At 33.4% G+C, this 16,918-nt stretch overlaps 2 protein-coding genes across 2 annotated transcripts; both read right to left on the bottom strand.

Moving 5' to 3' along the window:
• Positions 1-5,478: 5,478 nt before the first annotated feature.
• On the bottom strand, positions 5,479-10,408 carry LOC120070689 (Ankyrin repeat family protein). Its single transcript, XM_039022533.2, has 10 exons — positions 9,244-10,408; positions 9,038-9,094; positions 8,872-8,939; positions 7,623-7,839; positions 7,447-7,544; positions 7,226-7,271; positions 7,077-7,136; positions 6,961-7,011; positions 6,788-6,866; positions 5,479-5,853 (listed from the first exon to the last, which is right to left on the bottom strand). The coding sequence occupies exons 1-10, from the start codon at positions 9,322-9,324 to the stop codon at positions 5,786-5,788; spliced, it is 825 nt and encodes a 274-aa protein (XP_038878461.1). The 5' UTR covers positions 9,325-10,408; the 3' UTR covers positions 5,479-5,785.
• A 235-nt stretch (positions 10,409-10,643) lies between these two features.
• On the bottom strand, positions 10,644-15,983 carry LOC120072309 (protein FATTY ACID EXPORT 2, chloroplastic-like). Its single transcript, XM_039024764.2, has 4 exons — positions 15,718-15,983; positions 15,304-15,567; positions 15,068-15,202; positions 10,644-11,132 (listed from the first exon to the last, which is right to left on the bottom strand). The coding sequence occupies exons 1-4, from the start codon at positions 15,839-15,841 to the stop codon at positions 10,993-10,995; spliced, it is 663 nt and encodes a 220-aa protein (XP_038880692.1). The 5' UTR covers positions 15,842-15,983; the 3' UTR covers positions 10,644-10,992.
• Positions 15,984-16,918: the final 935 nt, after the last annotated feature.

The following is a 16,918-nucleotide window of genomic DNA, read 5'->3' as shown; positions in this document are numbered from 1 at the left end:
AAAATATTATTTTGTCTAGAGGAATGAAATTTATAATTGACAATACATTTTTCTCTAGTCGATCAAAGAGAAATCTTCTAAGTTTTAAAGATATACGTTGCAATGGTTATCATATTGAGACTGATAGTAAGAATAATATGAAACATCTATATATCATATCCACTGTCTCAAATGAGAAGCGTATATTGGCAGAGTTGTCTGCTTTACCTTCTGGATTGTATTATACTTATATACGAGTAATTGAAACATATGCAACAATGAATCTGAAGTTCATGAATCCAGACATATTTACAATTTGGCATGATCAATTGGGTCATCCAAGATCTATAATGATGAGGAGAATTATTGAGAATTCAAATGGGCACCCATTGAAAAACCAGAAGATTCTTCAATCTAATGAATTATCATATGATGCTTGTTCTCAAGGAAAATTAATAATTAGACCATCACCAGCTAAAGTGGGGACTGAATCACCTGCATTTTTAGAACGAATTCATGGTGATATATGTGGGCCCATCAACCTACCAAGTGGACCATTTAGATATTTTATGGTATTAATAGATGCATCTAGCAGATGGTCACACGTGTGCTTATTATCAAGTCGAAATCTTGCATTTGCAAGATTACTTGCTCAAATAATTAAGTTAAGAGCATAATTTCCTGATTATACAATTAAGATCATTCGTTTTGATAATGTTAGTGAATTTATATCCCAAGCTTTTGATAATTATTGTATGTCAATTGGGATAAGTATTGAATATCTTGTAGCTCATGTTCATATACAAAATGGTTTAGCAAAATCATTTATAAAATATCTGCAATTAATTGCATGACTATTACTTATGAGAGTTAAGCTTCCTTCATCTGTATGAGGACATGCTATTTTGCATGCAACGTCACTTGTACGCATTAGGCCAGTACTCGACATTACAATTAGCTTATGGTCATGAGCCAAGTATTTCCCATCTGAGAATTTTTGGATGTGCAGTATATGTTCCAATTACTCTACCACAACGCACTAAGATGGGTCTTGAAAGGAGGTTAAGAATATATGATGAATATGATTCTCCATCAATTATTAAATATCTTGAGCTCTTGACGAGTGATGTATTTACTGTACGATTTGTTGATTGTCATTTTAATGAGACAAATTTTCCAACATTAGGAGGAGGAATTAAGAAGTTGGAAAAAGAAATTACATGAAATGCATCGTTATTGTCTCATTTAGATCCTCGTACAGATCAATGTGAACTTGAAGTTCAGAAAATAATTCATTTGCAAAATATAGGAAATAAATTACTAGATGCATTTATAGATGCAAAGAAAGTAACTAAGTCATATATACCAGTTGCAAATGTTCCATCAAAATTGATATCCCAACACAAGTTGTCACTAATGAGTCTGGAACATGGCAGAAGCGTGGTAGACCAGTGGGTTCCAAAGATAAAAATCCTCGAAAACGAAAAATAATTAATAGTAAAAAAGATTTGTTTGAGGATGTAAATACCCATAAAGAAAACTTCGACATGACTAGTGAAGAAGGTGAAATACCTAAAGCTATTCAATAAACTATATCATGACAAGAAAAAGATGGAATCGAACTAATGTAATTATTGACAACATTTTTGCGTATAATGTTGCTCTTAATATTATATCTGAAAATGAGGATACTGAACCAAAATCTTTTGAAGAATGTCAACATAGAAAAGATTGGCTTCAGTGGAAAGAAGCAATCAAGGCATAATTAAACTCACTTCAAAATATTAGGTTTTTGGATCAGTAGTCCGAACACCAGAAGGTGTTAAACCTGTGGGATACAAATGGGTATTTATGAGGAAAAGAAATGAAAATAATGAGGTCACAAGATATAAAGTAAGGCTAGTTGCACAAGATTTTTCACAAAGACCTGGTATTGATTTTGAGGAGATGTATTCTCCAGTGGTAGATGCAATTACATTAAGATATTTAATTGGCTTGACTCTATGTAAAAGTCTAGATATGCATCTTATGGATGTAGTAACAACATATTTAGAATATTTATATAAGAATCCCAGAAGTATTTAAGGTATCTGAAACATATACATCAAATTTTTGAGAATGGTATTCAATAAAATTATAGAGATCACTATATGGATTGAAACAATCAGGATGGACATGGTACAATTGTCTGAGTGGATATTTATTGAAAGACTGATATTAAAATAATCCAATATGTCTGTGTGTTTTTATAAAGAAATCACAATCAGTATTTGCTATTATAATTGTATATGTTAATAACTTGAATATAATTGGGTGAAGGGCTTTCAAAGGCAATAGAATATCTTAAGAAAGAATTTGAGATGAAAGATCTCGGAAAAACAAAATTTTGCTTTAGTTTGCAAATTGAGCATTTAGCAGATGGAATATTTATTCATCAATCAACTTATACAGAAAAATTTTTGAAAAGATTTTATATGGACAAAGCACATCCATTAAATATTCTAATGGAAATCTGTTCATTGGATATAAAGAAAGATATATTTCGACCTTGAGAAGATAAAAGAAAAATTTATTGGTCCTGAAGTATCATATCTTAGTGCAATTGGTGCACTTATGTATCTTGCTAATAATACAAAACCAGATATTGCATTTTCAGTAAATTTATTAGCTAGATATAGTTCTTCTCCTACAAAAAGACATTGGAACAGAATTAAGCATATACTTTGTTATCTCCGAGGAACAATCGATATGGGTTTGTTTTATTCAAATAAATCAAATTTTGATCTAGTTGATTATGCAAATTCTGAATATTTATCTGATCCACGCAAAACTAGATCTCAAACAGGTTATCTGTTTACATGTGGAGGAACCGCTATATCATGGTGATCGGTGAAACAGACTATAACGGTCACTTCCTCAAATCATGCTAAAATTCTTGCAATTCACGGGGCTAGTCGAGAATGTGTATGGCTACGGTCAATGACTCAACACATTCATGAAATGTGTGGCTTGTCTTCTAATAAAAATCTTCTAACAATATTATACGAAAACAACAAAGCTTGCATAACCCAAATCAAAGGAGGATATACTAAAGAAGATAGAACAAAACATATTTCATCAAAGCTTTTCTACACTCATGATCTTGAAGAAAATGGCGACATCACTATACAACAAACTTGTTTTAAGGATAACTTGACAGACTTATTTACAAAGGCATTACCAACCACAACTTTTAAAAATTGATGCACAATATTAGAATGCGGTGACCCAAAGATCTTAAGTGATGTTTTCATGAGGGGGAGTAAATATATTGTATTCTTTTAAGAGTGTATATTATATAAAATATATACTCTTTTTCCTTCACTAGGGTTTTTTCCCATTGGGTTTTTCCTAGTAAGGTTTTAACGAGGCATATTTCATATATATATATATATATGGGCATCTAAAGGGAGTATTATGAATATTATAATAATAAATAGATGTTCATTGCTTAGTGTCCCAAAAGTCATGTGTCACCCTTCATGTTGTCCATGTGCTTTGTAATTATTCATACTTAGTGTCCATGTAAGTCCACATCCTACTTGCCACTTTGCCTATAAAAAGTGGCATTTTGTGGATCTTAAAACCACACACATACATTAGTGAGAATTCCAGCTCCACTCATTTTCATATTATCCAATTTTATAATTTTAGTTCTTTTATTTTATATTATATTTTATATATTTAATATTATTATATAAATATATTATTATATTATATTTTCTCTATATCTGTATTTTCATTGTGCTCATCAAATTTACAACAGATAATTGATTAAATTCAATTTATTGCTTGAGATTTAAAATCCAAATCTCAAAAGAAGTTAGATTTTATTTGAAATCTAAACCTCATGAGAAGTTTAGATTTTAGTTTGAAGATTTGATATTTTTGGATTTAATTGGTTAAAATATTCTAGGTTTTAATTTGGCCAAAGTGTTTTATATCTTTATTTATTTATTTATTTTCCCTCTTTTAAAGCCAAAATTTGTTTCTTAATCAAATTTGATAAAAACGGTGATTTCATTTTAGGCCAAATTGAAAGTATAGTCTAAAAAAAGTTGGCCATTCAAAAAAACACAATTGGTTGAGTGAATTTCAGTGTCCATCAAATTATGGAACTTACTTTTAAATGTTTTAAATTGGACAAAATCAATATAAAATCAAATTGTTAACCAAACTCATATTTTGATAAAATAAATTGAAATCATTGCTCAAAACATACGAAGTTCTCGAAATTCATCCACACATGAATGTGCATAAATTTTGAAAAGGGACATTTGTAAGAGAAGAAATTTTGTCCCATTACAAAATCCCACGTGTCTTCCATCCGGCCATTTGATCACAATAATGAGCTTATCAACTTCAACGGTAGTAAAACCTAAACCACGATCGATAAACTTGGCTGGATATCCGATTAGGCTTTAAATCATGGATGGATCGGGTCGAGTATTTAAAATCAATATCTAAAATTCAACCCAATTCAAGCCCACAATGGAAAGTTTGGGCATATTGGACCTAAGCCCAACTTTGGCCCAAACCCAAAAAGTAATTAGGCCCAAACCCACCTAAAACCCATGTAAATCCTCTTAGAGGTCTTACTCTTTCATTTGAGAGAGATTGGAAAATTGGCAAGAGAGTACTAAAACTCTAGAGATCAAGACTAAAAGCTCTGAAACTCTGAAGATTTTGAAGTTTTGATTAATCTCGAGATTGTCACCTAAAGATTGAAGATTTGGAAGATTAAAACTTTCTTGAATTCCAGAAGATTGAAGTTCAAAACAACTTCTTGAAGATTGAAGATGGAAGATTTAGAGATTTTAAACTTTATCCCTTGTATTAGAGAGGACATCAAAGGATCAAACATTAGAGATTATATCTACTCTACTATACTGAAAGGAATACAAAATTCCACAAATTAAATTTCATCGAAATCTTGTGTGAACAATTATGACTAAAAGTCTAAATTAATTTATTTATGAAAGTTTAGGAGTTTGATTAACATAATTAAAAGTTCTACATGAGGTTTTACCTAACAAACATAAAAGATGATGTAAATTGACACATTTACAAAGAAAAAATTAAGTTTAAATTAATACAATTACTAGTTCAGATTTAAATTGATACAACTTTAATATTTAGGAATATAAATGGATATTCTCTTTTTTTCCCCTTTTTAGAAATAAAACCACACTCAAGCTAAAAGATTACATCAATAGACAATCAAAAAAACAAACCACTCTAAATAAGGAGAAATATGAATGGCCTCCATGCAAGGGAATGAGCCAAAGAATTATGGTCCCACCTTCACATGGAATGAGGGAACAGCGTCCAACTCAATTACAGTGGACTAGACCTTTTCGATGAAGAAGAAGACCTTCGATATCCACTAACCAACTCATTAACAAAAAAAAAAAAAAAAAAAAAAAAAAAAAAAAAAAAAAATTAAACATTGTAACTCAGTAGATCCAAATATCTTTCTACCTATTTAGTTTCAGAAAGAAGATACCATTTTTCAACTGAACTCCCAAACAGCCTCTAAAGTACATAACAAATACCATTCAAATTAAAACAGCACTCACTACAGAGAAAATCTAAAAGGATAAATTAATTTGAAGATTTATGGTCTATAATTGCTTAAAAGTAATAAAAAGAAAAAAATTAAAAAGAGAAAGTAAAGCCGCTGGTGAAGAGATTATTGAAGTATTTACTGGAAAAATATGGGAAGTCATCTCCCTGGTTATGCGGGTTGTTGCTTCCTCCTTGTTCATTATCCTTCCATCTTCTCTCGTATCTTATATTGCAAAGAAGCCGGAGCACAATCCAATGGCGTCTCTCCTGTGGCAGTCACAAAATGAATCGTTATGCAATATCACAGCTTTTCTCTTAAGTAATCATCAAATAATTTACGTGTTAGAAAGTAGATAACAAAAGAAAGAAACTCAAGTAGTATTTATAAGCTTAATTTCCAAAAGAAAAAAGATTATTGCGAACATATGGAAGTTCCCACAATATTTCACATGCCTCTAAATTCAAAACTCTTGCAAACTTCTTGCCTAATCTACGATCTTAAGTAGAGGTACATCCATGCTTTAACTCAGTTACAATCATCAGCCAGAGGAATTTTTATTTAGATGGTGAATGAAGAATATTTTAGTGATATAAAACTTTTTAACCTTGAGTTAGGATGTTTAATTTCTAGAGAGAACTGCCTATAACCATACTTTTACGGCTTTCACACACCACCAGAATATTATACTCACTGTATTAAGTGCAATCACACAGAAACTAGCTATATTTATTCTTTTTCTTTGGTTTCTAATCGCCTACCTTGAAGAAAGATAATGGGGATGGTAACCAAGGGTTGTTTGAAATTCTTTTCTCAGAACAGTTTGTTTTTTAGTATGAAATTGTTTTAAGAGATACATTTCAATAATTGATAGCTAAACTTTTATAGAAGTGTGTTCTAATATATGAGATATTACTTTTAAAAAATTGGAACGTGTATTCTGGTAAAACCACATATTTTTTATCTTTGATTTCGATGTACAAAATTATAAAATTATAGAAATTATAAATAAAATAAAATAAAACTAAAACTCTAAAAACAAAACTGTTCTCAAGACAGTTTTTTTAAACACTCCTAATTCTCAAAGCCCCACCTGAAGTATGATTGGATATAAATGTTATGACAGTTTATATTCGATACTATATCAAGATCCAGCAACCTTTTTTCTTTTCTTTTCTTTTTTGAGAAATATTGATAAGTTACCTTGAGCATTTTTGTAGTCCAGGCTAGCCCCGCTTTCAATGAGGGCAAAAACAATATCAGTCTGATTAAAGACTGCCGCCTACATCCAAATTAATATTAATCTTAATATGATATCTCTAAACCGAAATGAATGACATGTTCTGCTGGGTGGGGGGGAGAAAGGGATTTCATACCACATGCAGCAAAGACAATCCTTGTTTGTCATGATAATTTGCATCTACACCCTGCCAAAACGAGAAGAGTAAATAATTCCATTTCATATTTTAATTTTTATAAAGGCATTTAATACCTCGCTCAAAAGTTTTTTGACAGCAATGGTGTCACCGTTCTTGATTGCTTCCCTTAACCCCTGCAAGAACGTAAATTCTAAAGATGAAGCAGAACTTAAACTCCTTTGACAGACACCAAAGGAATATTAAGATGATACAGACTATATACCTCGCCACTTGCTTCATAATTAATCCTCGATTCATCTGCAAGATTTCTGTTTAATGATATAAATTACAACTTCAGATTAAAATTGGCCTTATCCTCCAAAATCAATAATACGAATGGTGATAAAAAGAGGGTAATTAAATACCTAATATATACGTAGGAATTTTAGCAATGAGAAGACAGACTCAATCCTAATAGAATAAAACAAACTCCAGATAACATACCTAAGCTTGCTGTTGGAGGTAGATCCTCTATTCCTCAGATTGGAGTCAGTTTTCTTTGGTTTTGAATTGTACTGAGTAGAGGTGGAAGCTGTTTTCCTCTGCCACAAGAACAATCAAGTTTCATTAGGGGGAGGGCTGATACATGAGGAACACTAAAAATAACTAAATATTAAAACCTGCGAAGGAACTGCTTCTGTTTCCATAGATTGGACTGGAGTTTCACAAATGCATAATGGCATTCCACACTTGCAATCTGGAATGCCCAAGGCAGGTTGATGCTCCACAGCTGGTTTAGACTCGGAATTTACATCCTGATCAAGGCTTAATTGGGAAACTGTATCTGCTACTTGATCAACTACGGCTAACAATGGCGGTTGAACGTCGTCTCTAGATCTATAATACCGCAGACTCAATAAATTAAGGACACTAGATTTTTTTATACGAGGAAGATAACTTTTATATTGAAGTTTAAATATTATATTCTCTTTTTTCCAAAAATCTGAATTCTATGCATGTAAATTGTAATCATAAATGGCCTAGGTACTAAATATTAGGTTCAATAACTTCCTAAAATTGATAGCTTAAAGGAGGCCTCTGAGATGAGAGCAAGTATTAGGAGGAAACCAGGGAAGGCAAGGACTTCCAAAATCTGTAGACAATTTTTTATAACTAAATCCAAGAGGAATGAGTTGGTGGCTGTTCTAAGAACTTCTATGCTTCATCCCACGAGCAACAACCTTCATATCACCCACCAATATCCAACTACCTCATCATTGGTGGTTTTGAACTACTTTGAACCTTTAAAGAGTGCTACAAATAATGTGTTTAGGATGTTGATTTCAAGCACACTGATTCATACAGGAGTAAAAAAATTTCATTGTTGATGAAATTGGAAACCCACTAAAATTTCAATGGTTCCTTCACATGAAAGCTAAAAAAATAAGAAATGGAATATAATAAACGTGCAAACTTCATGAACAACATGCATTGACGTAGGCCCCATCTTCAACAGGAACAAGGACCACAGATTCTAACTTGTCCTGAATATCTATTAACAAGTTCTAAAATTCAAAAATTTTGGATTCTCGTACAACCAAAGTCCTTGATACAAGAACGCCTGGTTCCAGTTAGGATATTTAAGTTTCTAATCTTCTAATTTCAAGTATCTTTATCGGAAAAGTAATATAGAACTTTAAACTAATAACTAGAAATTTCAAGTTCAAGAAGCTGCAAAAGACGGTTAAACTTGCATTGAAGATAATATCGTATTGCATCTTCGCATTTCAGTTTCAATCTTTTCTTGTATGGCCAAAGATCATCTCAAAAGACTCCGCATAAGCTTCATTTCCAAAACCAGCTTCTGATTGAGCTCTCAAGGAAAGGAAAATGTGATAAAGCGTATGATTAAATTTAAACGTGACTTACTGAGAGGAGTTATTAAAACAGTCGGCACAAACTCTAACAGAGAAATGAATCCCGAACTGCGGCAAGGCCTGAATTTTGAACAAACAAGAACATACATACACCAATCAGATCACAATAAATTCCCCATTGAACCAAGCCATCAACGAGGAAGAGAAAAGAATGTAACCATTTGAAAAGAAGAATGCTCGTGGCACAACGTCCTTCCACAGCATCGGCAATGATGCTGCAAGCAAAGATTCAAGAAAAACGCAGAACAATTTTAATCTCAGCTTATAAGTCAAAACAGAATCGAAATCGATTATGTATGCAGTAGCTCAATCTGAACCATCTGAACGATGTCGATTATATTATAGGGGAAACTGAATTTGGTACCCGTCGCCGGAAGGTGTTGAAACTGCATTTGCAGACTTCGCAACGGGCTGCTTCTTGGAAAGGAGGAGGCTCCACCGACATTTTTTGTGATCTCCGCCGATTTATCCTCCGATTACTCGATTCTCAGATTGTTTAATTGATGCTTTCGATCAATTTTGACGGTGAGGAACCACCGTCATGTCCGGCGGAGTGTGGTGATCCTCCGACCTCTGAGCTCAGAAAGATAGCGGATCGCCTTGAGAAGTCGCACTGCAACTTTTTTCGATGTCTTGTCCAAATTAACAATTATTCTAAATAAATAATCAAATCATTAAATCTTTGATAGCAAGGGGTTTTTCTTTTTCTTCTTATTTTTTCTTATTTTTTAATTTTATTTTCCTTTTTTCATTTTTGTTCAAATGTGATTTTCCTCCTCATTCTTATTAGTTAAGTACTGTTTTGTTAAGTATTATTTTTTTTATATCTAATCTCCTGAGACAACCATCCAACAACATTTAGATGTCAAAAAAATCGTATTCTAAATAAGTAACCATCATGAATTGAACTCATAATCTCTTAACCTTTTATAAATAAAAATTATTTATATTTGTACTTTTTAATTTAAATTTTTGGGAGTATTTAATCACAATCTTGAATTATAAGGTATCAATTGACACCTAAAATTAATATTTGTATCAATTTAGACCTTGAATTTTGTTTAGTGTGTAAATTTATGCCTCTTCAGAATGAGACAATTCTCAAAGGAAATTCATTCTAACTAAGTATTTAAATGAATTGATTTATAAAAGTTTAAGGATCTAACTAATACATTCATAAGTCTCATATGATGGAAATAAATAGAATGTAACGAATAGTATAAACCGATATACTTATAAAAGTTTGAAATTTAAGTTAATAAATGAACTAAAAAAAGAAGAGAACAAAAATGCCATATTTTACTATCTCCCTCTCATTTCAAAAGATACAAAAGCCACATAATTTTACATACTTCTTATAAAAATATTAAATTTTTTTTTGACAAATTTGAAAAAAAAAAAAAAAACAAGTTTTAAAGACAACAATTGTATTTTTTATTCTTTAATTTAAAAATTAAACTTATAGATACTACTTTCATCGTATTTTCAAAAAGCCAAGTGAAATTTTGAAAACTTACAAAAAAAAAAAATAATAATAATAATAGTATTCAAAAAGTGATTTTTATTTTTAGACTTTAACGAACTTCAAGTGTTTTTTTAACGAGATGAAAATTAAACACCATAAATACAAAAATTAAAGATGAAATAATTATTTTGAAAACATTTGTAAAAAGTAAATAACAAAATAAAGAAACCTATAAGAGATATAAATAATATTTATAATTTCCAAAATCCGTAAAAATCAAACCTCCAAAAGCACCATCATCCACTAAAAAGGAAAATCTTCTTAAAAGGGATGCACAAGAACAAGAACTCTGGTTCCTTAAACCTTTGAACATTCAAAGGTCTAATAATCTACACTCTTGTTCATATGGCTAAATAAAGATACCTGAAGAACAAAGTTGAAGGTACATCAAAATCAATTTCACAGACCTAAAACTCCGATCAAAAGACAAAAAGAGGTTATACAAAAACAAGCACATCCGCCGATTACAGCTTATGCTATCACAAGGCATGGCTCGAGGAAGCCGCCACCAGTTTTTTTTCAAACATTAGGAGTGAAAGGAACCGAACTTAACCGAAGGTTTATTTTTCGAACTCCAATGTATTACATTCAATGCGAGCTACGTAAAATTCCATGCATGTAACCTCCAGTCATTACAAGTGACACGAGAGATACGATACCGGCTGGAAATATCTTCCCCGAGTTCTTGAAACGAGATCCCATTACTACCAATAGTGAAGCAGAAAGGCCTGTAGATTAAGAACAGAATCAAGCTTATGTCTGATGAAATGAGGAGGTTAATTTAACTGCCACTTCTTTTTCTCCACTGGAACGTTTATTTTTCTCCCTAGTTTAGTCTTATTTCCATGATATTTTTGGGACATCTTAAAACAATGACCTTATGTAAAATTATTTTAATCTAATAGTGTGCAAGAGGATGCATTGGAATGAAACTAAGCATTACTTGCATAAACTACATTTTAGAAAGTTTCATCTTTGATCCTGGATCGAAACCATCCAAAATCCAACAAAATAGCTAAAAGCTGAAAAGCAGAGCAAATGGGATAACTGCAAAAAACTAGAGAAATCTGAAAGTCTCCCCTTGGGCCAAGCTCATTACAAGACTCTCAATATTCACCTTGCATCTCACTCGCCATCCAATTCCCTAGTTTAACCACAAACCACTATCGAGTCCCACAACTAACACTGAAGGAAACTCCAGGCCCAGCTACCCATATTAGTTATGGAACCAACTACCCTAGATACCTACACTATTTATTAGTCGAGTATCACCTTGTCCTCAAAATGATGAACGTAGGACTGTGATTCTAATAGAAAGAACCGCAACTTTGGCCCATCCCCTTCCTTATCAAGGCTGATTTTGGTTTTGGATATGGAAGGTCATCTCAGCGCAATGTACGGTGTTTGTAGCTTCCTTATGTTGCCTTTACAAGCAAACTACAAATAGGGTTATCTGAGACTACTACTTACTAATAAAGGATACGTCGAGGAATACTAGTAGAATATTAGTAGGGGTAGAGTAGTAACTAGTTAGGGGTAACTTGGTTATTCATTCTAGTAGAATATTAGTAGGGGTAGAGTAGTAACTAGTTAGGGGTAACTTGGTTTTTCTAATGAATAACCAAACGTTCATTCAGAAAAAATGAAAGAATTAATGGAAGGGAGACAACCTAAAGCACAGGCTCCAATCTAACAAGATAAGACCAAGTGAATAATCGAAAAAATATATATACACACACATGTATGTATATCATACTCTCACAGAGATACGTGGAACCAAATACAAGACCTAACCTAAAGCGGAGACTTCTCAAACCCTCTAAAATTCTATTGTTTCTTCCTTTCTAGAGCCCCAAATAATAGCACACACCCCAACTTGCCACAAAATCTTCCTTTCTCACAAAAAGGATGGAGCAAGAACTCCTCTACCATCTCTTTTGCAACCTCTATGCCTAGCCAAGCATACAACCATCATGGGTTGGCCTAGTGGTAGTGGGGGAACATCCAAAAAAGACCAAAGGGCTAAGGGATCATGAGTTCAATCTATGGTGGCTACCAACCTAGGATTTAATATCCTATAGGTTTTTTGACAGCCAAATGTTGTAGGGTCAGGCGGGTTGTCCCGTGAGATTAGTTGAGGTGCGCATAAACTTATCCAAAAACCAACTCCAAAATGAATAAGCAAAGTCACATCTTCCATCGTTCTATTACCCTAGATGCTACACAACCTCCGTCTTTCTCTTACCCAAGATGCTACACAATGGACCCATCGAGTTGGGAACCCTCCTCAAAACCTTATTCGATGTGTTGATTATTTTGTGGAGAACTTGTCAAACAAAAAACTTGAACTTTCTTGAAAATTTTCACCTTCCACAACAAAACAAAAATCAAATTACTCAAGGGAGAGGGATTAGTTAAAAAAAAAAAAAACAAAGAAGAACTAGGATTTCAAATACGAATAACATTTATCCCTGGGCAACAAAGAAACTTCCATAAGCATGGATAGAAGATCAATAATATCCAATGTTTCCATATCCAACGAAGCTCAACTGGACCCTAATGAAGGAAAGGGATGTGGACTAAACCAAAACAACCACCACCAAACTATTTTTCATTAAGGACAAATGAAATAACAAAGGGAATAAAAAGTAGAGGAGCCTATTCCCCAACCACCTATCCTCCCAGAAAAATGTCTCTCCCATCCCCAACCGAGCTACAAAAAACAAAAGAATAGAACGGAAACTTCTTAGCAATACTTTCCAAGGGTTTCTGGATGTGTCTTTGACTTGAGCTCCACTTAAAAGTGGGATGGCCCAAATTTATTCATTATATTTTCTTCCACAAGGAACGCAACTCTAGATGAAACTGCAACAACCAGTTGGCCAACAGCGCCTTGTTGCGGGGTAACTTGGTTATAAATAAGGGAATTTGGGACATAAGGAAGAGAGGGATCATTTTGGTGGATTGTCCAATTGTGGGACTCTAGGGAGAGATAAATGGTCCTCTCAAAAGGCTATTGATATTGTAATTTTTCAATATATTGCAATATATTTCTTTCTCTTTGTGATACTTGTGTTTTCTTTTTGATTGGTACCATTACTAATGCGAGAGCCAAGCAACTGAATTTCCTCAACAAAAAAACCCCAACGGCATAACTTTTCCCATAAAAGCTGTAGATAAGAAGGGTGAACTATGAACACAACCACCATCAAATATACACTCAAAATCTCAGAATTTAGGAATAGCTTGGACCATATATCCATCATATAGATCCACATCCAAGACTTACAAAAAGAAGTTGGTGAGTAATATGAGGCTTTTTAGTGGAGAAAATTTGGAAAAGAATTAAATTTCCAACACAACTCTCCCATATCCAGCTTTGATTACATCAGACCTGGTTCCAATCCTGCTCGCCAACAAATTGATGCCAAAAGAAAACACTATCATATCCTCTTGTGTAATTTGAGTTTCCAATAATTCTTTTCTAAATTCTGAATCCCTAGTTTGCAAGGAACCAGGTATTGTATAGAATGACGATAATAAGAAAATACAAAATGTCAATGCAATCAGAGGTGACTCAAGAAAACTGGACCACAACCTAAGGGAAGATTAATACAGAACTCAATATTCTCCTCATGTTTCACTCACCATTGCATTTGCTTTCATTCAACTGTCACTGCCACTAACAAATCCCACGACTAACACTCGGAAAACTCTAGCAAATCTATATAACTAATCTCTATACTTATTGACCTAGACACTAAATAGTATTTCCATAAGTAAGGTCATCATTTCCCTTGAAAACCTAGCAACCGATCTACTTCTAAGTAGAAAACTTAACTATAGACACACTTGAGATTGTTCCTTTCCACTAAACCAAATCTAAGCTAAAGAAGAGGGGAGAACTTGTTATTTCATAGCTAGAAATAGCGTATACATCCCAAAACGAAGTGTATAAACTCATTGTTCCTAATCAGGATTCAAAAACTTGAAGTTCCAAATAGGACAGCATGTATCATGTAAATAACATTTAGAGTTAATAACAATTCAGCAACGTGATTAAGGGAAACCTATGATAATTAAAGTAATTAAAGTCCTTTGATAATCATTTGGCTTTTGGTTTTTAAAATTTGTTTTTCTTTTCTCACAATTTGTTTACATTATTCTTCATCTAACATTTGAATTTTTGGACAAATTTCAAAAATAAAACAAATTTCTAAGACCCCGTTTGAAAATCATTTTGTTTCTGGTTTTTGGTTTTTGAAAATTTATATAAACGCTCCCATCCACCTCTATGTTTCTTTACTTTGTTATTTACTTTCTACCAATGTTTTCAAAAACCAAGTCAATTGTGAAATAGTTTTTAAAACCCAGTTTTTAATTTTTGAAATTGGTTAAGATTTCAACTCTCACTTAGAAAAGATGAAAACCATTATAAGAAATTGAGAGAAAACAAACACAATTTTAAAAGACCAAAACTCAAAAACCAAATGGTTACCACTTTTAGTTTTCAAAACTTGTCATGGATTTTGAAAACACGGCTAAAAAGTAGAGAATAAAACAAAGGATCTCATAGGTAAAACAGTATTCATAAGCTTAATTTTAAAAAACCAAATGGTTATCAAGCAAAGCCTAGTTGAAAGATATACAGCCGATTCCTTACCAAGACCCAAGGATGATGCAAGAACAGGGTTGCTGGGGAGTAGTTTAAAGACAACAAGTAACAGTGAGGCTGAGACTCCCCCTGCCAATAGTGACTTTTGGCTACCACCTTTCAGATATCCCATTAAGCCACCAACTGCCAAGTGATAAAAGAAGGGATTGAGTCAATATTGCAATAAAAAAAATAATTACAATTACATTTCACATAAACTAAGAATTGAAGTCTTCGTTAAGGACCTCCTACTAGTGCAGCATATCCAAGAGTTAATTTCTGCGACATTGACAAAGCATTCTTCCGGCTATTGGCGTTAGATTCCTCTTCCTCCCCGCTATTACCATCATTATCGCCTCTACCACCTTTACCTCCGCCGCTACCACCTCCTCCAATCCCTTTATCGGAAGAGTCACCAACAGTAGTGTCTGGATAAATGTCAATGTCTTCATTTTTGGAATCGGTCGCACGGATAGCAGATACTACTCTCTTACAATCAAAGGAAATTCCTATAGAAAACGTGAAATATAGAATGTGTAACTCTTCGATTATGGAAGGAATTCGGAATAAACAGCATTAAAACTAGATTCCGATCCAAAAAGGATAAACAGAAAAAGCCCAATTCTACGATGATGCTGTAAAAACTCGAAATTGCTTACCTCTACCGATTGTAGATTGAAATTGAAGGCGTCTAACGGAAAATTTGTTGCTCCTGAGAGCTCCACTGACTCGTGGCCGGAAAACTAAAGACGCCTGAGATACTCCGGCTAAAACCTCCGCCATTTTTCCTTCTTCCTCGCGAATCCTCTGTACGTAAACCTTCAAATGGGTTTTTATTTTCGAATCTAGATAGTTAAGTCAAAATTAAAAGATTATTGACTATTAGATATATTTTTCTTTTTTAGAATACCAAGTAAAAATAAATAAATAATAATAAAAAATAACCTTTAACAAAGAGCAAGAATCAACAGCTAACAAGGAATCTGCTCATGGGAGATTATCTTCAAGCTAAATTAATAAAGAACAATGTCGTCGAACATGAGAGGCAAGTTCGTGAGTCACGGCATTACAATGGCGCTTAGCAAAGGAGAACTCTCAATGATACCTTGACGTGTAAATCATGTAGAGAATCCACTAAAAATTGAATCTCGTTTGAATATCGAATAGAGGTCGTCAGAAGGCTCCATAAAATCAACGATCTGTTTTGGCCCATAGAGGATGAATACTAGCTTCAGATGCCTTGGAAATGGCCTCATGGAGAGCCAAAGCTTTGGCAATCTCCACAGAACAATTAAAGGCTGAAACTTTTCCATGATCATAAGAGTATCACCATTGGAATCACGAATAATAGCTCTAAGACCCACCTCACCGCTTCCAATAGTGCATCGGAATTCACCTTAAAAGACCCTTGAGGTGGGGTCGTTGAAGTAGTTTCCTCAATTGAAGGATGGTCCTTGAAGACCTGCCTATAGTCAAGGATCTAGCCTAGCTATCAAATTAACCTAACCATAGAAAATGCCCAAGCAACAGGATTATGAGAGAATGGAGAACCATCATCAAACACCAGCAAATTGCGGTGATGCCAAATAGAGGACGAGATAAGGGAGAAAATACCCAAATCTTGAGAGTTAAGGGTCTCAATAACCCTACAAAATAAAGATGTATAATCAATGTAGAAACCATGAAACAAACTAGGAAACCAAGAAGAGCAAATATTTCTACTTCCTTTACAAAACCAAATTGCATGAATATTGGATTCGGGTTCGAATCCGCGATTACATAAAGGGCACTTAGAACGAATATAATCTATCGGCATTCAAAGACCTTACATGTGCGAAGAGTGTTGAGACAAGCCCTCCA

Source organism: Benincasa hispida, chromosome 2 (assembly GCF_027475165.1).
Source record: "Benincasa hispida cultivar pf3 chromosome 2, pf3_genome.v1.1, whole genome shotgun sequence".
Classification (NCBI taxonomy): Eukaryota; Viridiplantae; Streptophyta; class Magnoliopsida; order Cucurbitales; family Cucurbitaceae; genus Benincasa; species Benincasa hispida.
This window is presented reverse-complemented; position numbering and strand designations above follow the sequence as displayed.

Excerpts from the sequence above, each read along its gene's own strand:
- LOC120070689 (XM_039022533.2), bottom strand. The coding sequence starts at position 9,324 with ATGTCGGTGGAGCCTCCTCCTTTCCAAGAAGCAGCCCGTTGCGAAGTC. Across the intron at positions 7,272-7,446 it reads ACCTCCAACAGCAAGCTTAG|AAATCTTGCAGATGAATCGA; the intron begins GTATGTTATCTG and ends ATCATTAAACAG. Across the intron at positions 6,867-6,960 it reads GATTGTCTTTGCTGCATGTG|GCGGCAGTCTTTAATCAGAC; the intron begins GTATGAAATCCC and ends ATTTGGATGTAG.
- LOC120072309 (XM_039024764.2), bottom strand. The coding sequence starts at position 15,841 with ATGGCGGAGGTTTTAGCCGGAGTATCTCAGGCGTCTTTAGTTTTCCGG. Across the intron at positions 15,203-15,303 it reads ATATGCTGCACTAGTAGGAG|TTGGTGGCTTAATGGGATAT; the intron begins GTCCTTAACGAA and ends ATCACTTGGCAG. Across the intron at positions 11,133-15,067 it reads TGCATCATCCTTGGGTCTTG|GCCTTTCTGCTTCACTATTG; the intron begins GTAAGGAATCGG and ends CTTAATCTACAG.